The following is a 27,350-nucleotide window of genomic DNA, read 5'->3' as shown; positions in this document are numbered from 1 at the left end:
TAGGGTAAGTGATGTGAAGTTATTAGCTTCTATATACGAGTTGCCCAAATCCTGAAAATACTTCAGGAGGAAACTTTGTTTGCTTACACTTGGATCAAGGATTAAACCAAATATATAATTTCTTGGTATCTTTAATTTATAGTGTAACCAAGAGGATAAACTTCCAACAATATTGGAGTTCTGACAAGTAAGAGACTAATTTGGAGGAAAATTGTTGATAGGAAATTATTAATAATGTAAACTTAATCATGTAGTGTTGTTATAGCAGCCTGAACACCCTTGGATGGTACATATCAGGAAATTGATGATTTCACCCATGACAGATTGTAAACTTGTGATACATTAGTTAGTTTTTGAAAAGGAGGGAGAGACAGTTATTCCATAGAGACATACAATGACGATACTGTACTTTATTGCCATTTAGTTTTTCTTATTTTGAGTAATTTTGCAATGTATGCTGTTCTGAGTAATTTGTAGTTAATAAAATATGTATATATAAAAATGTACATGTATATATGTACTATATACAGGGTGTTCGGGATAAATTTGACATATTTATAATTAATTATATTTTTCCGTAAGTTACATGTATTAACACACACTTCTCTTCATTTAAAAGTTTGGACCCTTCTTCATTCACATACAAGATGTCAGAAAGGATGGATAGCTGGAACTCACCTGAATCATGGAAGAGAATAACTTGTATCATGATGATTCGTGCCCGCCATCAAAATAAGGATATTACGACTGCTGCCCAATGCTCCCTGAATACAGTAAAAACAATCAGGCATGAACTAGAGACTTGCAATGGTGACTACGAGGATGTAGCAAGAAGAAAGATCCCTAGCAGATGATCTGATTGCGTTCGTACAGCAGAATTCCTCGCAAATCTGCAGGAACAGGTGTTGAAGAACCCTGGCATTGGAATTCGGGCTTTGTTCGTGGAGTTGCTAACTGTAGTCAAGCCCTAGATAACAAGGGTAGGCAATGGTAGGCCGTATGTATGGCAGCAGGATTCGGCCCCTTGCCACACCTCTGGGAAAAGTCAAAAATGGTTGTCTGAAAATTTCTACGACTTCACCAGTCCAAATGTTTGGCCTCCAAACTCCCCAGACCTTAACCTCATGGATTATTTTGTATGGGGCGCAGTTGAAAAAGACACCAATCGCACTTCCAGTAATACAAAAGCCCAGTTAATGGATAAAATTAAAACAGTTTTTGCGGCCCTTCCCAGGGAGACTGTAGCATCAGCTTGTTCGAGGTTCCGAAGCAGAATTGAAGCTGTGATCGATGCTAATGGTGGTTATTTTGTTGGAAATCTTGTTGATAGTATTGTAATTAACTCTGCCTGTAATGTTTTTTTTGTCAATTCATTAAATTTAATAGATACAAAGAAGATTTTCTTTTTCCTTACGAAACTGTCAAATTTATCCCGAACACCCTGTATAATGTATGTATATATAATAAAACTCTTTGAATAGTTTTATCTGCCTATATGAATAAATATTAGTCATATGAATCTTAGAGGTGTACTTTAGTTTAATATTGTATTTTATTTATATATATATATATATATATATACACACACACACATAACTTTATTTCTTGTAGGTGAGAACTGAATTTCTATAGGATAGAAGCTGAGAACAAAGAAATAAAATTATGTCAAACAGAAGAATTTACTTGCATCCTTTTATTAATCCCATGCAAAAAATTGTACTTTATGAAACAAAAGCAGTAAGTTGGTAACTTTTGTTAACTGAATTACTTATTCAGCTCACTATTCATATTATTGGGTTGGCAAATAAGTTCATTCGGTTTATGCGTTAGTACAAGTTTACGCCGCTTCGCCTGTTTCTATTGTTGTGCTACCATGCAATGCTATTGTGCAGTTGAAAGGTGACATTTCACATAACCTTTTGTTGAATTTTCGTTTGGCCTACTTCAGTTGTGTGTGTGTGTAACATATTTTTAGAAATGGAAGGAAATAACATACATTACTGACATATTTTGCTTTTTTATTTCAAAAAAGGGCAAACAAGCTGCAGAGGCCCATAAAAAAATATGCAGCATATATGGGGATGGTGCCTTAACAGAATGCGTATGCCAAAAGTGGTTTGCCAAATTCCGTTCTGGAGGTTTCGACGTCAGTGATTCGCCGGTCGCCTGACCGAGGTTGATTCGAGTGTTGTGAAGGATATCGTCGACAAAAATCCGTCACAGTGCGGGAGATTGCTGCAGTACTGAACATATCCCATACAAGCGTTGAAAACCATTTGCACAAGCTGGGATATGTTTCAAAACTCAATGTTTGGGTGCCACATGAATTGACTGTGGCCAATATGACTGCTCGCATATTCATCTGTGATTTGCTGTGTCATCGCCAAGAAAATGACCCATTTTCAAAGCGGATGATTATGGGAGATGAAAAATGGGTCATGTACAATAACGTGGTATGTAAAAGATCATGGGGGCACAAGAGCGAACCGCCTCAAACAACCTCAAATGTGGGATTGCACCCAAAGAAGATCATGCTCTCTGTGTGATTAGATTATAAAGGTGTTGTCCACTATAAGGTGTTACTGTCAGGCAGAACGAGTGATTCAACTATCTATTGCTCACATTTAATGCGACTGGCCCGTGCAATTAGCACAAAATGTCCTGAATTGGCAAATCGGAAAGGAGTTGTCTTTCACCACGACAATGCCAGACCCCACACATCGTTAACAACCCGGAGTAAATTGTTACGTCTTGGCTGGGATGTTTTGCCGCATTCTCTGTATTCACCGGACCTGGCACCTTCCGATTACCACTTATTCTGATTGTTGCAGAATTCTCTGAATGGGAAAACCTTCGCTAATGAGGAGGCTGTCAAAAGACACCTGGATCAGTTTTTCGCCAGTAAACCTCAGGAGTTTTATGAACCCGGCATAATGAAGTTGGTGGACAGATGGCAAGAGGATCAATATATAACTGATTAGTATGTATTATATATATTAAATAAACTGTGTTTCATTCCACTCTGAAAAACCGAACGAACTTCTTTGCCAACCCAATATATCATACATATTTTTATTATCGCTATTATTAACAAATCTCCATAGAATTAGTCAACTCACTCTAGGTTTCACCCTCAACCAATAATATATATATTATTAAATTGAATGCTAACTCAGTTTGATAACATGCTAAAATTATTTGACTAAAAACCGAAGTTTTCAGTAAAAACTTTATTAATACATATGACTAGTTTCATCTGAGAACAGACTTCATGTGTAAGCAAAATAGGACATAAAAATATCACAGAGAACCATACAAGTACTGGATTTATTATTATTACCCCAAGACCTCATCATCAGCCATTGTTGATCCACTGCTGGATGAAGGCCTTTCCAAGATTACTCCAAAACTATCTGTCCATGGTTCTCCTTTCCCGTGCCACTCCTGCAAATCTGATGATATCATCAATCCACCATGGTTTAGGTCAGCATCGTGGTTAGTTTTCATCTTGTGGAATCCAATCCAGTACTTCTTTTGTCCATCGTTGATCTTATCTTCGAACAGTATGCTCAGCCCATTGCCACTTCAGATGTTTTACTCTTCCTATGATGTCAGAGACTTTGGTTTGATTTCTTATCCACATATTCCTTTTGTGATCCAGTCTTGTGATACCAAGCATACCTCTTTCCATACTAAATTGTGTTGTTCTTAATTTTTGAATTTCCTTTGCATTTAGTGTCCATGTTTCACAGCTATATATCAATATACAGGGTGTTCGGGATAAATTTGACAGTTTCGTAAGGAAAAAGAAAATCTTCTTTGTATCTATTAAATTTAATGAATTGACAAAAAAACATTACAGGCAGAGTTAATTACAATACTATCAACAAGATTTACTCAAAATAACCACCATTAGCATCGATCACAGCTTCAATTCTGCTTCGGAACCTCGAACAAGCTGATGCTACAGTCTCCCTGGGAAGGGCCGCAAAAACTGTTTTAATTTTATCCATTAACTGGGCTTTTGTATTACTGGAAGTGCGATTGGTGTCTTTTTCAACTGCGCCCCATACAAAATAATCCATGGGGTTAAGGTCTGGGGAGTTTGGAGGCCAAACATTTGGACTGGTGAAGTCGTAGAAATTTTCAGACAACCATTTTTGACTTTTCCCAGAGGTGTGGCAAGGGGCCGAATCCTGCTGCCATACATACGGCCTACCATTGGCTACCCTTGTTATCCAGGGCTTGACTACAGTTAGCAACTCCACGAACAAAGCCCGAATTCCAATGCCAGGGTTCTTCAACACCTGTTCCTGCAGATTTGCGAGGAATTCTGCTGTACGAACGCAATCAGATCGTCTGCTAGGGATCTTTCTTCTTGCTACATCCTCGTAGTCACCATTGCAAGTCTCTAGTTCATGCCTGATTGTTTTTACTGTATTCAGGGAGCATTGGGCAGCAGTCGTAATATCCTTATTTTGATGGCGGGCACGAATCATCATGATACAAGTTATTCTCTTCCATGATTCAGGTGGGTTCCAGCTATCCATCCTTTCTGACATCTTGTATATGAATGAAGAAGGGTCCAAACTTTTAAATGAAGAGAAGTGTGTGTTAATACATGTAACTTACGGAAAAATATAATTAATTATAAATATGTCAAATTTATCCCGAACACCCTGTATATATATATATATATATATGTAGAATGTTTTAACTTGGGTATTATTATGTATTCAGGATACCAAGTGATTTTATATGAACTTGGTTTTTAATCCTGTTTCCCAAGAAAGTAAACAAGAAAGTCAAGTTTGTGTCTGCAAGTACTGCAAGTCTAAGGCAACTGATCCCTAAGGTAGTGCCAGATTATATATATATATATACACACACACAGTGGTATCTCACTAATCTGAACTAATAAAAACCGAGCTCGTTCGGATTAGCGAATTGTCTCCCAAGAGGCAACAATAACTACCGTTTAAGACAAAAATAATCAGATTCTAATGATACATCAATTTAATTCTGTAAATAAATGAATTAACTGAATAGAAAAAATGCTACTGTCCTGTAATATGAAACTTAAAAAATAATACAGTACACAAGTTTATTTTAATAAAAAATTTAGTTTGTATGTATCTGGATTGTTGAGGATTCTGATTTAATAAAATTGCATAGTTCAGTGCATAACTTAATTTGCATAAAAAATATCACTTTCTTGTACACACACACCAAAAAAAAAAATGTTTCACAAAATAACACAAAAAAAATATTTTTTTTTATTTCTTTGTAAAAAAAATTACTGATTTTCTTTTTACTTCTTGGAAGCTAAACTTTTTTCGAATGCTTCTTCTCGGAGCTGCATTAGCAATAAAATTTTGGAGAATGGCGTATCATTCTGCTTACTATATGTCAACTGCTTCTTCATGTTTTACTTTTTTTTTCTTCGAATTCTTTATCATCATCATCGTCTGCTAATTCATTCTGTAGCATCATATTTATAAGTTCAGCATCTAATTTGATTTCGAATTCACTTTCGGTTCTACCTCTGATCCATTCCGTAACATTTGGATTTATAATTCTAACCAAATTATGTACATTTTGAATTTCTGCTTTTTGTGTATCACCGTAGTTATGTTCATAAATTCTAGAAGGCCACAGTTTTTTCATGACGCGCGACAGCGGCGATTCATGCCGACAATACAGTATGTACTGTACAGTATAAAAAAGCAAAGGTGAACACACAATAAATCAAAATAGGCCTCCATTATAACCGTACAATCGACAGTATGAAAAAAAAAATACTGTACTGTAATAATATAATAATATAAATCATCATCATCATCATCATCATCAAATTCCTGCCATGTACCCTCAAGGGGTGTACAGGATATGACAGTACTACATGAAAAAATTACATCATTACTAACTTCCTATCTGCAATTTTCCTCCAATTCAGTCTGTCACTTGTCAAGACTCCAACATTATCAGATCTTATATTTCTATCGTCTAAGGCACTTTGTACCGTATCAATCCACCTATATCTTGGTCTTCCTCTGGGTCGTTTTCCTGCCAACCTGGCAGAGAACACTTGTTTTGCTAATCTTTCCTCTCCCATTCTATTTAAGTGACCATACCATCTGAGATTAGCTCTGCTAACGCATTCCTGGATGCTGACAATGTCAAGTTCTTTCCTAATATCCTTATTTTTAATATGATATTGCCATTGATGCCATCTGTTCACGCCTCTAATCTTTCTCAGGACTCTCATATCTGCGGTTTCTAGTCTTTGGTCAAGTGTTTTACTTCTGACCCAGCTCTCAGATCCATAAGTTAAAATTGGTTTGAACACAGTCTTGTATACAGCTAATTTAGTGTTCCGACTAATTTCTTTCTTATTCAATATGAATTTATTCATATTGAATAAGAATTCATATAAATAATAATAGTTAAAATAATAATTATTAAATAAAAAGAATTGTGCACAAAATAATAATACTTAATAAATAAAACTTTTTTTTTCCTTTCAAACCACAGCGCGGATTACTGGAGGGTTCGGACTAAAGAGGTTCGGATTAGCGAGATAATACTGTATATATAATGTTAAAGATAACAAGAAATTGTATACTTGGTTTTAATCCTTTTCCCAAGTAAGCAAAACAAAGTTTTGCACGTGAAATATATTCACGTCTAAGAAAGTTCTCATTTATTGAGACCTTTATTGAGGTCTCATCATTTTATACTTGGTTTTAATCCTTTTAAGGATTAAAACCAAGTATAAAATTTCTTGGTATCTTTAACATATAATAAACCCAAGGTAAAAAACTTTCTACATCATTCTCTCATCCAGAGATTTTTATTAATAAGGTCAAGCACCTTTTGTCTGCTTGTATATGAGATATATATGACTTCTGCATTACTTCAACTTTGGTATCTCTCCCAGGTCTGGCTCCCACTGATGAGACATCAGAGGTCAAAACCGGTCTGGGTTAGTGACCCTTCCCATTATGCATTGCATTATACATGTCCAAAAGGAGGTGTGCTTTGCATTATTGGATACATACTAAGGCAAGTGATGTGAAGTCATTATCCTCTATATACAAGTAGATTAGACATGAATATATTTCATGCTATTGTGCTTACTTGTGAAAAGGATTAAAACCAAGTATAAAATTTCTTGGTATCTTTAATGTATAATACACCCAAGGTAAAAAACTTTCTACATAAGTATATATAGCAGCATATATATATATGCATGCACACACACACACACACACGTATACATACAGTATATTCATTTGAACTTTTTACACACAACTGCTGGTAACTCATTCTATTCACCCCAACTGTTTTAAAAATTTACTCCTTATTCCTTTGCTCACCACACTCTTGTATAACATTTTGGAGATAACCTTTCATTTTCCCCGCCTCTCCTTCTGGTCTATGAATAATTCTTTATATATTAAACTAATAAATCCTTTTACCATCTTCAGTGTTTGTCATGTCGCATTCATATCTATCTGTTGATCAAACCTGGCGGTTTGTATCATTCAGCCTTTTCCATAACTGATATTCCACAGTCGAAATATTATTTTCCCTATTGTTTCCTCTCCAGATTCCTCATCATAGTGGAAACTAGATGACCAAATCTCTGGACAGTAGCTCAGGTTCAATCTGAAAGGTTGTTCAGTGTTACAACTTCCTCTTCTTTGCTTTTCACTCTTTCTTATCATAGTATATTGGCCGCTAGAGGGCCAGGCGGTTGGTCGTGTTTTCAGGGAGCTCCCGAAAGCTAAGTATAATTTTGAATGAAAATTAGAATATAGGTTAAAATCATAACGTAATATTGTCTAATTTTGGTAGCTTGTGGTGTCAGTGTGATTTTGGTGTAAATTCCGTTATTTAATTTAGTATTTAACGATACGTTTCATAGATTTGAATATGGCGCCAATGCGACGTAAGATAATGGCATCCAAAAATACGACGGCATTGTTCAAAAACTATAACGTGAGAGAATTTGTCCAATGTGATGTGTGTGGAATGTATGCATTCCCGAATGAGTTTGGATTGAAAGTGATAGTAGTGGGAGAATGTGCAGAAAGTGTAAGCAAAGTGAGGAGTTGAATTATGTGTCAGGTTGTGAGACAGCTATGGTTGAAGAAAGCCAGAATGTGAGTGAAAATAGTGGCTTGATAGGGAATTGCGATATACAAGATGGCAATGAGAGCGGTGATCTAAGAAAGAGTGAGAGCAACTATACAGAGAGAGAAAGTGGTTTGAATGATAAAAAAAAATGAGGAATTATTTGTAGGAAGTGAGATCGCTAGGTTGCGCGCAGTGATACAAAATGCGCAGCAGCAATTAGAGCACCTGCAAAATGCTTTCCAGTGTGATTCAGCTAACGTAAATAACCAGCATAAGAGTGGGCGAGTTTCTGAAATGAAGGAAAGAGTGTTGTATGGTGACTCGTTATTAAGAGGAGTGATAGATGGGAGTGTAACTAAATCGTACTTACCGGGTGCGAAATGTAAGGATGTAAGTGAGAGTATTAGAGTGCAAAAACAGAGGGTGAAAGAATTAATAATTGTGGCGGGTACGAATGAATTGAAAGGTGATAAATTTTTTATGAGACAGGACTTGAAAGTATTGTTAAAGGTAGCAAAAGAAAAGAGTGACAGAGTTAGAATGGTGAGTCTGTTGCCGCGGTATGACAGAGAGGAGTTTAGAAGGAGGGCCATAATCGCAAATGACATTATGCGCAGGTTATGCAAATGGTGTGGTGTGGAATTCGTGGACATGTGGAATGAGTTTGATGGGCGAAAGGACTTATACAAGATGGATGACCTGCATTTGAATGGACTGGTGTGCGAAGACTGGAAAAAGTGTTGCTGAATGAAGTGAAAATGGATGTGCAGAACCAGGGAAACTAGAACTGCTACGGATGGGGGGGGGGGAGTGGATATGCAGACATCAGTGAGACAGTTGAGTGTAAAAATGTATATAATGTACCCGAGCCAGCACTAAGGACAAAAAATGGGAATGGGACATTTAGAATAATGCATCAAGATAGGGGTGGAACAAAGGGATCACTGCATTTCCTGTATACTAAAGCCAGGAGTATTAGGAACAAGAAGGAAGAATTTTTGGCCTTGATTGGCTCTTCCTGACCACAGGTTATTGGCATTAGTGAAACATGGCTGACAAAAGATGATATAGTTAGTGGGATAGAATGTGTAGGTTATAGTGTGTTTAGGAGGGACAAAGAGAATAAAATGGGGAGAGGAGTGTTATTGATGATAGCTGATGAACTGCAGCAAAGGAGAATTGAAGTTGTATTGCAGGATAGTGAAAAGAGCTCATTTGAGGCTGTTTGGTGTGAGATTGAGACTGGCAGAACAAAATATACAGTTGGGTGCTGCTATAGATCAGGTGATGGAATAGATGGTGGAGATAGTATGCATAAACAAATTGATGAAATGAGTGGAAGGAGGTTAATTATTATGGGGGATTTCAACTATGGTAACATTGATTGGAAGGAGGAGAGGACACATGTGAGGAAGGAAATGGATTTTATTCAATTATTAAGGGATAACTATCTGAGACAGTATGTAATTGAAAATACTAGGGGTGTGAGAGTGCTTGACCTGGTAATAGCATCTCATAATTTGACTGTAATGAATATGACCATGTTGCCACCTATTGGTGAGAGTGATCATAAGGTCTTGACCTGGGAGGTGGCTAAAGGTGTGGAATTTTTGATTAAGACAGGGTATATGTGGAATTACCATGCTGGCAAGTATGACAAGCTTAGGAGATTGCTTGGATCAGTGCCATGGCATGTACAACTGCAAGGGCTGGACGTCGATAGAGCATGGGAAGTGTTCAAGGAGCATTTACAGGAAGTTATGGCTGATTGTATACCTAGGGTCCGAATAGTAAAACAAGTAGGGGTTAAATGGATGAATAACACCATTAAGCTTGAGCTGCAAAAAAAAGAAACAACTGTGGAGGGAATTTAAAGAAAAAGGTGACCTGCAGGCACATGAACGGTATAAGTACAGGCCAGAAGGGTAACGAGTATGGTAAAAACAGCAAAAGCCGATTATGAAAGGAAACTAGCTATGCAAGCAAAAGAGAATCCCAAACAGTTCTTTCAAAATGCTGCAAGCAAGAAAAAAACTGTACATGGCAAAATGATTTTAAGGAATGACGATGGTAAGGAGGTCACTGAACCAGTCGATATAGTGGAGTTACTGAGCGCGCACTTTGCAAAAGTATATCATCCAGGTGGAGACATTGAAAAAATGAAGGAGCGATTAGTTTATATGGGAATTGTGATGAATGAAGTGGAGGTGAATAGTCTATTACAGAACCTTAATGTGAATACATCTGTGGGATTGGATGGTATACCGACACGGGTCTTGCGTGAAGCGGCTAAGGAATTATCAGTGCCCTTGACCATGTTTTTTAATCTGAGTCTCGGGTCTGGTTTAGTTCCGAAGGCGTGGAATGAGGGGAAAATAGTTTCATTGCATAAAGGAGGATCCAAGACTATGGTTGCAAATTACCGACCGATCAGCATATCAGGAGTTGTTGTCAAGGTCTTGGAGAAAGTAGTCAAGAGAAAAATACAGGAATGGATTGATGAAAATGAGATACTGTACAGAGGACAGCATGGCTTTGTAAAGGGTAGATCATGCCTGAGTAACTTGCTCAAGTTTTATAACAAGGTGACGGCTGAACTGGATAAGGGAAATGGGTTTACAGTGATACTGCTGGACCTGGCAAAGGCGTTTGACAGGATACCACATGGAATTTTAATCCCTAAACTACAACATATGGGAATGGATATAGGGTTGGTGAGATGGATAGGTGGGTGGTTGATGGAGAGATATCAAAGAGTGGTTTATTCAGGAGTGGAGTCCAAAAGACGGCCTGTGACTAGTGGGGTGCCGCAGGGTTCTGTTCTTGGACCACTGCTGTTTAATCTGTTCATTAACGATATAGGGAAGGATCTAAGTGGAACAGTTCATTTGTTCGCTGATGATGCAAAGTTGGGGAGGGTGATAGTGAATGCAGAAGATGTCAAAGTCTTGCAGGATGACTTAGATAGATTGGAGTTCTGGGCTAAGGAGAATGGATGTCAATTTAATGTGACAAAATGTAAGATTATGCATTTTGGGGTGAAAAGATTAGCAGCAGTATACCACATGGGTGGAACTGTACTCCAAGAGATTGATGAGGCCAGGGACTTGGGAGTGTTGGTGGATAGGGAGATGAAGTTTAGGGGGCACATTGCGAAAGTAGCTAAATCAGCTCATCAACTCACTTGGTTGTTGAAAAATACCTTAACGAGCAGAGACAAGCAAGTTATTGTACCTCTGTACCGAGCCTTGATAAGACCTCATCTTGACTACTGCGCCCAGATTTGGTCACCTCGGTTCCTTCTTGATGGGGAGGAGGTGGAGAGGATCCAGAGGCGAGTGACTAAGATGATAGCAGGTCTATGGAATGAACCATATGAGAACAGGTTGAAGATTTGTGGGTTGCAGAAACTGGTTGATAGGCAGAAAAGGGGAGATATGATTGAGACATTCAAATTGCTAAAAGGATTCTATAAGATTAATTCAGAGGATATTTTTGAGATCAGGACTGGTGGTGGGAGAACTAGGGGACACCTATGGAAGCTGGGCAAGAGTGTGGTTAGCAGTGGTGTTAGAGCTGGGTTCTTTACTTTTAGAGTGGTAAATGAGGAATAAGCTGCCAGAGTCTGTTGTGAGTGCTATGACAGTGAACGAGTTCAAGGCAAGGTATGATAGATACTGTGAGAATGTCGTATAGTTGTGTGGACATGATATTTAGGGCCTCCCTCGATGAGTCTAAGGACTCCCTGGAGTAGCCCGAAAATTATAATAATAATAATAATAATAGCTGAAATACACTATATGACCTTCACAACTCTTACAAAACTTAGGTCTCTGTCAGTCATCATCATCCTCAGATCTGAAATCTCATCCATTATCTGGAACACATTTAAAATTCCACACTTCAAATTAAAGAACTTTTGCTTCAGAATGTGTTAAGCCCTAATTCCCTATCACATCCGAATAACTTGGTTTTGTAGAAACCTAATTAAAACCAGAGTGGTTAATCTTATCTTCATTGTCTTGCTGTGTCAATTGCATGTATTCTTTGGTTTGTTTATCTGTTTGCAGGATGAAAAATCTGAGTTTCCTGGAGGGAAAAAACCTTCCACTCCTGTTATAGGACTAGCTAACTCACATTTGGCTGAAAAGCCTTTATAAAGAATCCTTACATCCTGCTGGCATTCTAACACAAGTCTTTCCAACCTGTGGATACCCTCATTACTGACTGAGCTACAAAGGCTAACTTGCACTTAATTAACCTTTAAACAAAAGCAGCAACCCCAGTTATCTGTCCATCTAAACTAAAAGTCTACTTAAATCTTCCAATTTTATATTAATATAAAATGGCTTGGCTTGCTGAGTGTGTAGTGCTTCACCCCACAATTAATAGGTCATGAGCCTTTAAACCCATGGGTGATGAACTAACCTAAGCAGCTTGGAAAAAAGTTCCATGTTTGACTTCTAGGACAGGATTTCCAGATTATATCTAATCCTTTGCTTGCTTACAGTACTAATGGGCAATAGGTTTGCAATGTGTTTTGTGTGTGGGATTCATATAACAGAAAACAAAAAAACTGAATTTCTGTTGTCAAGCCACAATATATCATTAACAAAAAAAAATTGAACAGTACCCTATGACAGCAATATTTACCTTCCTTTTCTGAGATGTTGCATTCATTCCATCCCAATATACAACTAGCTAGTTGGTTAAGAGACTGTCCAGACAGCCAGGCTCTTAACAATCTCTCTCCAGTTTGTTTTCCATTCCCATCTTCCTTAAAACAACCTCTCAATTACCTTTGTGTAGTCCAAAAATATCACTTTATATGAGTCTCTTTCTACCAGTACATTTGATTCTTTACTATAAAATACAAGCACATTGCTAAAAATTGTTTCCCTCATAGAAAATCCTATGCCTGTCGACTGAATCTTATATTCTAATCTTAATCTCTACAAGACCCACAACTACAAATACAGACTAGTCTTTATATTTGCAGACCTGTCTTGGTATCCACATATACAGACCTCTGGCTTAGTACCAGTTATTCAGTAGCACATTTTACTTTTTTCCATGCCTTTGGAACCTTCCCTGTTTGAGGACTTTTGTTAAGGATCAAGGATACAGTTAACTCTTTTGCACATTCATTTAAAATGTGTGGCAATATGTTATTTTGCTTAACAGGGTTATTAATTCTAGTAGCAAGGCTTATACGTTGGTCATATATAACTGATAATTAGCTTACGGAATTAACAACGCATATAAAGGGTTATTAGTATCAGGTCTACAGAATACCTCATACATTTTTTAGTTGGTTGGTTGTTTTACTCATCGGGTGGCTGAGTGATTAACATATCTACTCATTATTAGTATTTGTTTATTGTTAGATTTGTTCTTTTCTCCAAATTTTCCCCAAACATCTCTATATGTCTGGTAATCATTTCCTACTCTGCTGTTTAGATCTCGAACAAGGACTAATCACTTTACTTGATTTTGCCTGCCATTCAAGATTACCTTTATATTTAGTGTTGAATACTATAGCTGCCCTACTTTTCCCCACTCACTATTGCCTGAATATAGCATCTGGCATTTTTTATGTAGAAGAATCTCATTGTTTTTTTGTCTTCTCTGTTTCATTATGTTGATCTGATATTTCTCCAATTCATCTGCTAGTTCTACTTTTTTTCCCATTGATACTTCATGCTGAATTAGGGTTTGTTCCCTGACAAAAACAGCAAGGGGCCTTGTTCAACCAGGTGATTCCCATTCGACAGTAGATTTCATTATGTTATACCTATCATTTTATTTTGGTTTAAGCCAACAGGAATACGATTTGATTGACTAATTCTCTACAATTGAGATGAAATTTCTGAGAAAAATAGGGAAGTGAATCATAGAATCATATTAAAACGAAGATATTAGGTTTTGGAGGTGAATTGTAGATTCAGATACACAAATGTAATTCAAGAAGAAATGAAAGAGTTAGAAAACAAGAATCATACCTTGTGGATTCAGTGGTAGACCGTGAAGTTATTGATGATGCAGCCAGAATGGCATGTGGAGAGCTTGTATTTCAGTTGTAAGTCAGCAGTTAGAATTGAAGGAGCTACTGGAAAATGGTTTAATGGTTAAATTATGTGTGAGACAAATTATCTCCATAATGTGCATCCATCTCTCATCCCTCTCTCTGGGTCACATTATGAAGGAAAGTATCATTAGGTCAGATATCAAAATTGGAAATATTCAACTTAGCTCTTTACTTTATACAGATGATATTAGACTTCTAAATAAATCCAGTACAAGACTGCCAAATTCTTTAATTTAAATAACCAGTATAAAAGCTGGTGTGGTAGGAAGTCAACTGAATGAATTTATATGGAATAAGAGAGAAAAGTCAAAACTCTATAATAGCTGTATACAAGACTGTATTCAAAATAGTTTTAACTTATGGATCTGAAAGTAGTTAAACATATTTAATTAAAGGCTGGAGACCATTGATATGAAATTTCTGAGAAAAATTAGGGGAGGAAATGACAGAATCATATTAAAAATGAAGATATTAGGAAGGAACCTGATATTGTTAGTGTTCAGGAATGTGGAACAGATCTAATCTAAGGTGATTTGGTCAGTTAAACAAAATTGGAAACGAAAGGTTAGCAAAACAGATGCTTGATGCCATGGTGTAAGGAAAAAGACCTAGAGGAAGACCAATATCTTGGATAATTGATGCAGTTAGAACTGTATTAGACTATAAGATCTGACAATGTAGGAATCCAGACAAATAACACATTAATTTGAAATAAAATTGTCAATAGGAAAGTAGCAATAACTTGAACTTTTGTAATATTAGTGCAGTGTGCCGTGCATATCAGGAATTTGATGCTTGGAATTCTGGGGTATGGGCAAGATTTATAATTGACTATATCATTACTAATCATAAATTATCTCCATGTCTAAGAGATGTGCTTCTTTACAGAGTAAATAAAATCTTTTCAGATATTACTTGGTATTTCTAAATATTATTATTATTATTTGACACCTCCGGGGAGTCCTAAGACTCATCGAGGGAGGGCACCTACTCTACAACTCTCCGTCTCCACCACTTAACCTCATCTACACTAATGCCATCTACTGGCCACCATCACTACTATTATTTTCACAGACAATCACAAACATCCATGCCTATGGCAGGATTCGAACTTGCAGCCTTTTGACTGTAGAGGGGATATGCTAACCACTTGGCCAACCATACTACTACTAAATAGAAATAGTAAAAATAATGGAGGAAATAAATAAGGAAAAGAATAAATAGGACAAATATACGAAGCATATCCATTACAAGAAGAAAGAAGTAGAATATTATTATTATTATTATCCCAAGACCCCCATGGAGTCACAGACTCATCTAGGAGGTTAACAGCATAAATAAAAGACATCAAAATTAATGAGATAGAGAAGAATAATGGAAAACTTTAATAAAAAAAAAAAAAAAGAATTAATTCATAAAGCAGCCTCTGAAGTATTTGGAAAGGAAAAAAAAAAAGCAATAAAAAAAAGAGGAAAAGAATGGCCATACAGATTGCTCCTTCAAATGTAAACTGAGGAAACAGAAAAATATATGTAAATGGGAAACAATGAGAGAAGCTTTTGCATGCATTGTAAAAGTTCATTTGCTAAGCCGGTTATCAGTTACCATGATATGGTTTGTTCTAAAGAAATATTGACTCTACTTATTGCAGATTTTTCAAGCTTTGTGACAGTGATAAAGAAGTTCCTTTTGTATAGATTTTAAGAAAAACTCTCATTTCTGAGTGTGTGTTGTGATGAAGCAATTTTACACCTACTAAACAAGATCAGTAAATACAGGTCTTACATTTAGGTGAAGAACCCAAAGACGCCTGTTGGGATGGAGTGACACAAAATGTTGTGTCATATCACAACAAAAAAATGTGTGGACTATGCTTGTTTGCAACTCCACCATTACAGACATATCTATTTAGATATTCTGAAGAACTAGTGGTGGCTTGCTGCTTCTGCTACTATGAGATATTGTGTAAGGGGTTGCGATTTCAGCAAGATGGAAAGGGACTCCATTTCATCACACTACCATGTTCCAATGATTGTATAACATTTCCTTGATGACCAGTTCTCAGAACATTGGATTAGGCAAACAGGATCAATTCCTTAGTCTTTGATGTCTCCTTACTTTATGCCAGTAGACTTCTTCATGTAGGAAAGGGAAATATTTAAAAGCATCTTTATATTATCAAAGTTACTTATGAGATCGAAGTTTCATTTGGAAATTGAATTTCGTTTGGAATAAACTTTGGAAGAAACTTGATGCTAGTCTGTGCTGAATAGTTTTTGATTGTTGTTATATTTTTCAACTAGTATCTTTATATGCAGGCATTTATGACCTTACATCTACACATACAACAATAAAACCAGTTTTACTGTTAGCATGGCATTTCTTTTTGTGTGCTTACACAGAATTATTATTAATAACAAACTTCTTTGGATTCAACAGTGGACATTGTGGGAAATCTCATGCAACCTGTAGCATGTCTATTATATTGAACATTAAACTCTTTTACAACACAATCTGAAGTGCATTTCGCTTGCCTGCCATTCTCCATATAAAAACTACTCCTTACTCCCCTTCTTTCTCACATCCTTATACAGGGCCTCTCATTCTTCTTGCTCAACACTTCTGTATAATCTCTACCATATTGATCTTGTAAAATTCCTATATCAGCTTAAACATTTCAGTCACTTTCCATCTATCCACTAAACTGGAGTTTACACATATTCTCTCTCATCTATGTGTATGTGTGTGTGGACCAAATATTCATAGCCGTCAAATATATATTGTGAAATGTACTTAAAGAAGCAAGCTACTCCATGGAAGCTTGTTAATAATAATAATAGAAAAGTCTGTACTGTTATATCACTTAGAGGATACACTCTTATTAAAATAATCTACAATATATTGTAAAATAAGTTATAACAATAGAAATATATACTTCATTTTATTCTAAGATAAGCATGTAAAACAAATACTCATTAATGTCTTATGATGTTTTACATTACAGAGATTTTATCTTGTTAGCTCCAATAATACTCAAACCAAATTTAGAGTTCTCAAAATTGACAGAATGGAACCAAAAGAACTTGTGGTAATTGATGATAAGGTAAAATTATTTTTTATTGCTTATTATTATTATTATTAGCAAATAGAATTAGTTTCTGATGGTTACTGTTATAGCATACAACCTTCTGCACTGCTGATTTAGTGCAGAGAAAAATGGCATGTGTATGGGATTGTGCTTTTTGTGTTTTGGAGTTTCATTCCACAAATTCTGTTGTCTCTTTTCAACAAGTATTTATAAGGAAGTTCAAAAACAATTCTGCAGCTGTAGATTTCATTTGTAATTGATATCACAAATTTCAGAAGACTGGTTGCATATGTATAGGGAAAAGTCCTGGCTGACCACATGAGAGGACCAAGATGATGACATTCAACATTTGTTTATACAATGCTCACCAAATTCAACATAACAATGTAGCCATGAGGAGAATGTACCACAGTAAACTGTGTGGCAAATTCTATGAAAATATCTTGCACCTTGGTTGTATCATGCATGCTTACTACAGTTCATTACATCAAATGACACAGTGACCTGCTCTCATTTTGCATGGACATGATAGTCTGCATTGAGGAAGGATGTAACATTTTTGTCAACAGTGTGTTTCATCTTTTAACAGGAAAGATGAATCTGTACATTGGGTTTTGAAAATCCACATGTTGCAGTTGTGAACTTAAAGGAAAGTCTAATAGTTAACATTGAGTCCTAATTTGACAAACTCTATGGACCCTTCTTTTCTCTTGGAAGAAAACTAACCAGAAGTGTTTATTTACAAAATGTTAAAGCATGTTGTAAATAAACACTAAAGTTACTTCCACAGTTCCTTGAGGATAAACCTAGTGCTGTATATAGGGATGTTGCGACAACACAGATATGTACTGGGGGTGGGGGGAACTGGAAAGCTCTGATAAACACCTAGAATAAAAATGATATTAGAGCAACTGATATAACCACAAGAAAGAACATAAGTTACCTTCATAACTCTGCTACTAGTATGTTCTTTCTTGTGGTATGTACTGTACATGCACACCAGGTAACACAGCCCATTCTAACAAGTGTCCTTGTGTGGAGAAGTGCTTCAAGTCAACATCTCAGTGTGCAGCACTCTAAGGTAAGGTATGTTCACAAGATTAGGACAATGATCCTGGATCAGGGTTCAGATTGCACAAGGTAAAATTTTTCCTTGTGCAACTGTTTTAGGGAAGCCTGTGGCAACAGTGCCCTGTCATTCGAGACTGTCACAAGATGGGGGTCAATGCATTTTGTGCGGGACAAGATTACCTGGATGATAATCATGTGCAGGATGACTTGCCATTTCAGATGAACATGTTGAGCTTGTTCAGGAGATGCCTTGTGGTTGATTGAACATCTTGATGGACCATATGCCATATGGCCCAGGAAACTGGGATAAACCACCGAAGTGTTTGGCACATCCTATGTAATAAATAATAAATTTCAGCTCGTTGGGTTCCACATCACTTGACTGAGATGCAAAGATGGCACAGGTATGCAATTGCTGGCCTCCATCTGGAACGATATGAAAATGAAAGGGTGAATCTTGTCGTAGCCATTGATGAAACATGAGCAAGGGCTTATGAGCCTTAACTGAAAAGATAATCCAATAAATGGTGCCATTCAGAATCACCCCTTTTAAAAAAACTTGTCAGGAATCCTCAAAGTTGAAGTCATGCTGATAGTCGCTTATGACATTCAAGGTATCATTCTTCATCATCATTCTGTGCCCCAAGGGCAAACTGTTAATGCACATTACTATCGACGATTTCTGGAGCACCATTTTTGTCCAACTTTAAGGAGAAAGTGATCACATTTTTTCATGGGGTTCTCCACCATGTTTGTTGCACAAGATATTGACAGATGTCAATGGGAAGTATTGGAACATCCTCCATATTCACTGGATGTGAGTCCTCATGATTTTGGCTTGTTCCCCAAAATGAAAGAACCTCTCAGAGGTCTGCAGTTTTGCGATATGCAAGAGGCTATTTGAGAGTAAGTTGTACTGTCACTGATATAAACAGGCAACATTACACTAATGGTATCCAGCAGCTCTCACAAATTTAAAAACAGGTCCAGAATATGGCAGGAGATTACATTGAAGGGATGTAATTGTATAGACTTAATAAATAAATAATTTTACATTTTGTGCACAAGTTGCCACTACTTTATTTAAATCCTGATATTCATACAATTATATTCATATAAAAACTTTTGCTAGCCTAATATTTATGTAAAATTGGTTTTTTTGCTGCAAATGCTAAACTAAAGAGCCACCAATCGACCACCAGCAATACAACAATGATTACATCATCCAGTACCATGGGCTATTTGATTTAATTATAATTAATTACACAAGAGTCCAGCATTAAAAACACAGGTGTGCCATGACAGAAATTTCTATTGCCAAATGTACCACGGTCTAAAAAGTTTCAGAACCACTGCCCTGAATGACTTGACATGAAGGCTAACTTCATGTCAAGTCATCTTTAGGAACATATCTGCAAATTCAGTCATCCTCATATTCTAGTACTCATTACAAGATGCCAACACTAATTCACACAATGCCTGCCATACTTCTTTTAAGTTTCATTCACTGACGGTGCATTAACTCCCTCTGTTAAATCTTTTCCACTTATTCATCACTCTTCAAGGAAAAAAAAAAACTAACTAGTTTTCACATGCTTGCTAATCCAAATTTTTAAGGATGATCTCTTGTTCTCTTATCTTTGTACTATGATGTCAAAATTTTCTTCTACATTTATCCTATAATCTTTAATCTGTCCTCATGTTGAGCATACCATACTTGTTAATAATTGCTTATCTGTCCTTGAAAATCCTCTTGAAACCTAGCCTACCAAATGAAAACATTAGTCCAGATTCAGTTCTGTTGGCAACTTAGAAAGAAGAACAATAACTTATCCTTACTCATCACTGCACTTTCAACATCCAGGTGATCTTCAATGCTATTTTGCTCACTTTGAGATATGTCTCCTTGAACTTAACTCCCTATCCACTGTCATTTCCAGATCCTATCAGCAGTTTCAGGGCCACATTTATACTCTTGGAGGCCCGAGGCCCAACATCATTATGAGGCCCTCAAAAATTAGCATTTTTTTTAGTTTATTGAAAATAAAAGTCAACATTTCCATAATAACTCATTTTAATAGCACAATACAATTGGTATACATATATTTGCATTTTAAAAAAAAGTATAAAAATAAATCATTTCAAATTTAAATAAAGTAGCAAGGCTTATACGTTGGTCAGACATAACTGGTAATTAGTTTACGGAATTAACAACGCATATAAAGTATATTAATTAAAGGTAACTTTAATGAATAACTTCTATATTTCGGCAACGTCACATTGCCATCTTCAGGAACATAAAGATATGGTATGTGCACTAAGGAACTAACAAAGCAAATGAGGAAGAAAGTAAGAAACTAATTTTGTTCCTAAAGTCCTAATGGTGCCCTCTTGTGGGCTAATTTGGTAGTCTTGGCAGAAGTTCTGCCAAGACTACCAAATTGGGCTGAAGTTCTCATAATGTAAGTCTCCCAAATTTGGGGTAGTTTCATGCACCCAAATTTGTTGAGGTTAGGAATGTTTTTTAGAGCTGCTGAAGATTCTTTGAATAATCTTTCGTATTTAAACTTGCTGCGATGAATTATTTTTGTTTTCTTCCAACGAATTTTATGGTGGGTATCTAAGGCATGGTCTGCCAGCCTGGAGCGGCTGTACTGGTGAAACCGGATGTAGTCTTGGTGTTCTGAAATCCTGATATTTGTTGTTCTGCCTGTTTGGCCAAAGTAGGACAATTTGCAGCTGCAAGGGACCTGGTATACACCAGGTAGGTCTAGGGGAAGTGGTTGGTCTTTGGTAGAGCGGATAAGGGATGCCAACTTTTTATATGGTCTGTAACAGGAAGTAAGGTCAGATTTTTTGAGGATATTGGTTATTTTCTCAGAGATGCCCTGGATGTAGGGGATGGTGATAGACTTGGCGTAATCTTTATTGTGGAGGGGGGTTGTGGTTTACTGGTTTTAGTATTTTTTGGATTTTTTTTGGGGTTATAGCCATTGGCTAAGAAAGTGTTGAGGATGTGGTTTAGTTCAGTAGTTAGGGCCTTGTCATCTGAGCAGATTAATTTTGCCCTGTTATATAGTGTTTTTATAACCCCATATTGTTGTGAGGGGGGGGGGAACTGCTGGTGAATGTATCTGCCAGTATGGGTGGGTTTTCTGTGAACAGAGAAAACCAAAGATCCATCAAGCTGGCGGGTGATTAAAGTGTCTAGGAAGGGGAGGGTGTTGTTCTCCTCTTTTTCTAAGGTGAACTGGACTCTGGGGTGTTGGTTGTTTAAGTGTGTTAGGAAGGAATGGAGTGTGTCTGAGCCATGTGGCCAAATAGCAAATACATCATCCACATAATGAAGCCAAATAGTGGGTTTTTGTGGGGCAGAGTTAAAGGCTTTCTCTTCAAATGTCTCCATAAAGAAATTGGCCAAGGGTGGGGAAAGCGGTGAACCCATGGCTGTCCCCTCTATCTGTTTGTAGAACTTTCCTTGCCAAACGAAATAGCCTGAGTTCATTGTGAACTGAAATAGGGCTGAGATATCGGGAGAAAACTTGGCTTGGATGAGCTCTAGGGTTTCTTTGAGTGGGACATTAGTGAATAGGGAGGAGATGTCAAAACTGACCATTATGTCAGTGTGTTGGAGTGCGAGGTTTTCTATACTGGCTTTAAAGTGGGTTGAGTTTTTTATGTGTGATGGTGTGTTGCCAGCATAGTGTGTGAGCGTTTTGGCTAAATGTTTGACTAATTTATATGTGGGGGAATCAATGCCATCCACTATGGGATGCAATGGCACATTTTGTTTATGTATTTTTGGGAGTCCATATAATGGGGGTGGGGGTCTAGAGTTATAAGGTTTTAGTTTGTTGGTGACTTCCACAGGCCAGAAGTGACCTTCTTAAGGAGTCTGTGGAGAGTTCTAATCTGAGAGCTGGTCGGATTATATTCAATGGGGAGGTAAGTCGTACGGTCTAGTACTAAAGCAGTTCACCATTCCCTACATCCAGGGCACCTCTGAGAAAATAACCAACATCCTCAAAAAATGACCTTACTTCCTGTTACAGACCATATAAAAAGTTGGCATCCCTTATCCGCTCTACCAAAGACCAACCACTTCCCCTAGACCTACCTGGTGTATACCAGCAGGTCCCTTGCAGCTGCAAATTGTCCTACTTTGGCCAAACAGGCAGAACAACAAATATCAGGATTTCAGAACACCAAGACTACATCCGGTTTCACCAGTACAGCCGCTCCGCGCTGGCAGACCATGCCTTAGATACCCACCATAAAATTCGTTGGAAGAAAACAAAAATAATTCATCGCAGCAAGTTTAAATACGAAAGATTATTCAAAGAATCTTCAGCAGCTCTAAAAAACGTTCCTAACCTCAACAAATTTGGGTGCATGAAACTACCCCAAATTTGGGAGACTTACATTATGAGAACTTCAGCCCAACTGCCAAGACTACCAAATTAGCCCGCAAGAGGGCACCATTAGGACTTTAGGAACAATATTAGTTTCTTGCTTTCTTCCTCATTTGCTTTGTGTTAGTGCCTGCGTGCACATACCATATCTTTATGTTCCTGAAGATGGCAATGTGACGTTGCCGAAATATAGAAGTTATTCATTAAAGTTACCTTTAATTAATATACTTTATATGCGTTGTTAATTCCGTAAACTAATTACCAGTTAAATTTAAATAAAAAAATTAATAACTAAAAGGTTTTTTTTCTGGCTTTTGTTTTAGCAAATATATCTATAATTTCATCATAATTGATCGAGTCCATTACATCTGATTCAATGCATAATAACGACAGGTCACTTGTTTTATTTTGGTGCAAGTTGCTTCTTAAATAATTTTTTATTCATTTCAACTGAAAATGAGCGTTCAGCACTTGCATTTGAAATAGGCATCGTCAAAAATATTTTTAAAATTGTTTCTACATTCGGAAAAGTAGACCTTAACCCATCGTTTATAAATTTGTACATATTTTTAATTGAACAATTTTCTTCCTTTATCATTATTAAAAATTGCTTAACTTCATCAGTAAATTTTTCTGGATCAATATCAGCCCCATAAGTTTGTAAAATTTTATCAATACTAGTCTTGTACTTGTCTTGATCTATATCTTCCTTCAAAAAAATGACAAACATATCTAATATATCGAAATAGCTTTTTGTTCTTTCATTAATATCCAAAATTAGTTTATCGCAAATGACATTAAAAGTGTTCACAACAAAATTTTGTTTCCCATGTAATATAATCTCATTGTTAGATTGTGAAACTTCGTCACTCATTTTTTTTCGTTTTTTAACTCTTTCCTTTTCATCTTTAAATTTTGTCTCATCTGTTAATAAATTCGCTTCTTCATTTACAGCAGCAAAACTATTTCTTATATCTAAAATAAAACCAACTAAAGAGTGTAACAAATTATTAGCTAAAAACAAATCCATATCAGGATCTTGTAGAGATTTACTAGTAGCATTTATTCGTTGTAAAATTTTGTCCCACATAACTGTTAAAATTGCTGTTTTGTCAAAATGTTCAGCCAATGATGAGCTCTCTAATTTAGAAATAGGTTTTTCATGAGGAGAAATTGATAGTTCAAGTAATGCGTCTTTAATTTGTTTATATCCACGTTTCAAAGCCAATATAGCATCAGCTCTTGCGGACCACCTCGTTTCACTTAGTCTTTTAACTGTTAAAGATTTTTTTTCTGAATGTTTAAGGAGTATACCCCATCTTCTTGTTGAAGATGAAAAGTAATTATATACATTTTGAATAAAACAAAAATATTGCACTGCTTCCGGACAAGATTCCGCAGCATAGTTGCCAATTAAATTTAAGGAATGACTAGAGCACGGTATATAATTGCAGAAGGACTACGTTTTTTTAGCCTAGCTTGTAAACCTGTATAGATACCTTTCATATTGGCAGCGTTATCATAGCTTTGCCCTCTGCACATTTTTATATCCAAAGATAATTCTTCTAATTTTTTTAATACTACCTCTTCTAAATATAAGGAATTGTGTTGTGTAATTCTGATGAACCTGATAAATGTTTCTCTAATGTCAGAATTTGCGGCAACATACCTAAATATCATAGCTAGTTGGTCATTATGGGCAATGTCTGGCGTTGAATCGAGTATTATTGCAAAATAAGCAGCTTCCTTAATTTCTGATATTAATATTTCTCTTGTTTTTTTAGCTATTAACACTATGAATTCATCACAAGTATGGTACGAAAGATAATTTGATCTGCCAGAACCACGGTTGGCGTACATTTTCATGTGATGTTTTAAAAAATCATCAAATTCACTTAAATAATGTACACACGATAAATAATTTCCGCAAGAATCAGAAAAAATATCATTTGTATTTTCTCTAAATGCTAGCCCTAGTTTACTCAGTAACTTAATGGTAGCTATTATTCTTTTTTAAACCTCTTTCCAATAATTTTCTTCAGATTGTATTTGTTTGATCAATTCAGAATCAATTCGACTATTTACAGAACTTGATTTTCTTTTGCGATATGTGCACATCACTCGCATATGCTCAGTAGAATGCTCATGTTCACATAAGGTTCGTGTTATATTTTCCCAGTCATTAAAACCCTTCATTAAGCTATTATTTGATTTAGAAAACAATCTGCAAACAAAACAGTAAATTGCTTTGCTGGTTTCTGAAAAAATTAGCCACTCTCGTTTCTCCTTTGTTCCATTCACCTTTTTACAGTAAAAATGTGATTCATTTACATTTCTGACATATATTCTATTGCATTCTGTGTATTCTTTTTTTAAATTTTCGATTTTACCAACATTCTGGGGCATATTTATTAAAATATGCTCGATAAACTGTTCATTAATAGTAAGTGGCCACACTGCTATATCGGTAGGATAAGAGATAGCTGGCTTGCTGGTAAGTACAGACTCCGATTGAAAATTTTCTTTAGAATCCTCTTGATTTGTTTCATTTACTTCTTTCTCTCCTATGTTTTCTACATCATTTTGATGTTCTTTATTTTCACCTCCTCCTGATAATGATACCAATGTTTCGATTTCATTCCGAGAACTGTGAAGTACATCTTCAGTTCTACGAAATTCTTCATTTTCAGAACGAAAGAAAGACAAAATTGTCCCCTTTTGACTATTTAGCTGTTTTTCATTTTCTCTAAGTCGTTTTCTTTTACTAGCTCCGGATTCAAATTTTCTTGGCATCATTATGTGAATTAATCTATCAAAAGCGAAATAAATATTTATTAAATCCAAAATAAACTATAAATAAAATAAATAATTATGTTAAAAGCTTAAAAAATACAAAAATAGAAACACTAGTATCTTGGTTTTGTTAAAATAAACGAGTATCAGTAAAATAAGATTAATAATTAATTTAATAATATATTCTTACCTTTATATTAATATATTCTTAAAATTTATGTGATATAGAAACTGCTCTTACCCAAATAATTAATACAAATATCAACAGCACACAAAAAAATCCTCTGTTGTCACTGGAACGTGTTTCCAAATGCCTTCCAAATGGCCAGGACGTCTATAGACGTCCAGCTAAATCTGGATATGATTCAGCCCACCTGTTGAAAGAACCGAGATAAAAAGTGCAATTTGACCGTCATGTCCATTAGAAGGTGTGATAAACCCTCACGCCGAAGAGAACAGTTAATCGGATTATCTCACTTTCGTAGCTGCCTCTCACTTGCCTATAACAAGAAACGCACATTATAACAAATAGAGAAATCACGTCAGAAAAATTATTCACCAAGATTCTAATATCAGCTGACATAACATTTTCTTCTAGATTAGATATCTAAAGTAACTGAACCTTTGCTACTATTTTACACTAAAATGAATGGGTATGTTCCCCAAGTGATTTACATTTGTAACAGTTGTCTTGCGAACGATTTATGAAATAAATTCTCTGAAATATCTGCAGATTGATTAGGTCTATACCCCCCCCCCCCCAAAAAAAAGAAGATTATGAAACGCATATGCACCTTTTCTTTGAAAATAATTCAAAACCTCTTTTTCAAGATAATTGTATGAAATAATTTCTAATTTTTCGATAATAAAAGTGAAATTGATTATTATAAATTAAGAAATTATTTTGGCATAAATAATGTATAAGCATGTAAATGAAATGTCAGTATTTCTGTTAGGATATCTGTAATCAACAATCAAAAAGAAAACAAGACATTCTTGATGTATTCTGCACTATAGCTTGAGGCAATTTAGTGCGACTTTAGTGTTCTCCCCTTTCTTTCTCAATAGCTGAGAGTAATAATCCTTCAGCTTTTCCTCCAGCTAAGATGATATTACCAAGTATTTATAAGACGTAGATTATTTCAGAAATAGCTTCCAGCAGCAGAAGAAGTAATATTTAGATTTTTTTAAAGAAAAACAAACAAAAATAATACTATTGAACTTTCTTTTGTGTGGTATGCATATAAACAATTTTGCATGGAAAATATAGCATATTATTTCTAAAATTTCACATAATTTCAGCAGACAATAGAACAGCTGGTTTTAGATTGCAAATAAATAGTACAGAATTAGAAGCTTCACGGTACAATCTGATTGCCATAGATTTTGAATACTGTCTAGAAAAGCTTACAAACCTGTAGAAATTTACAGTAGTTATGCAAATGAGTTCCAGGAGAGGATAAGGGGGGGGGAGGCATTAGAAAGTCTTCAAAATGAGCAAAAAATTTGAATCATTCCGTATATGATATTTTTCATATTATATTTTCAACATATCTACGAGGATATGCACTGGATATTATCGTAATATGCATAATACAAATAAATAAAAGATGAAGGCAAAGAATCACTGCTAAAATATCATTGGATATAAATTTTTGATACCAAAAAGACTAACAATCGGAAACCGAGTAATGCAATTTAGCATTTTAAAATTTTTTTTTAATTTTGTCTTTATGAATAACAAAAAATCGTTTCT

At 35.9% G+C, this 27,350-nt stretch overlaps 1 protein-coding gene across 1 annotated transcript in view; it reads left to right on the top strand.

Annotated features, from left to right (window-relative positions):
* Nucleotides 1-27,350, top strand: part of FIG4 (polyphosphoinositide phosphatase FIG4) — a 362,814-nt gene that overhangs the window by 13,513 nt on the left and 321,951 nt on the right. Inside the window, exons 2-3 of the mRNA XM_090408874.1 lie at nucleotides 1,612-1,737; nucleotides 17,235-17,333. Of these exons, the coding sequence (XP_090265000.1) occupies nucleotides 1,663-1,737; nucleotides 17,235-17,333 (174 nt within the window). The 5' untranslated portion in view covers nucleotides 1,612-1,662. The remainder of the gene's footprint in view (nucleotides 1-1,611; nucleotides 1,738-17,234; nucleotides 17,334-27,350) is intronic.

Source organism: Typopeltis vanoorti, chromosome 19 (assembly GCF_054136105.1).
Source record: "Typopeltis vanoorti isolate ZY-2024b chromosome 19, IOZ_Tvanoo_1.0, whole genome shotgun sequence".
Taxonomy (NCBI): Eukaryota; Metazoa; Arthropoda; class Arachnida; order Uropygi; family Thelyphonidae; genus Typopeltis; species Typopeltis vanoorti.
The sequence above is the reverse complement of the archived record's forward strand: the minus strand, read 5'-3'. Positions and strand labels throughout refer to the sequence as shown.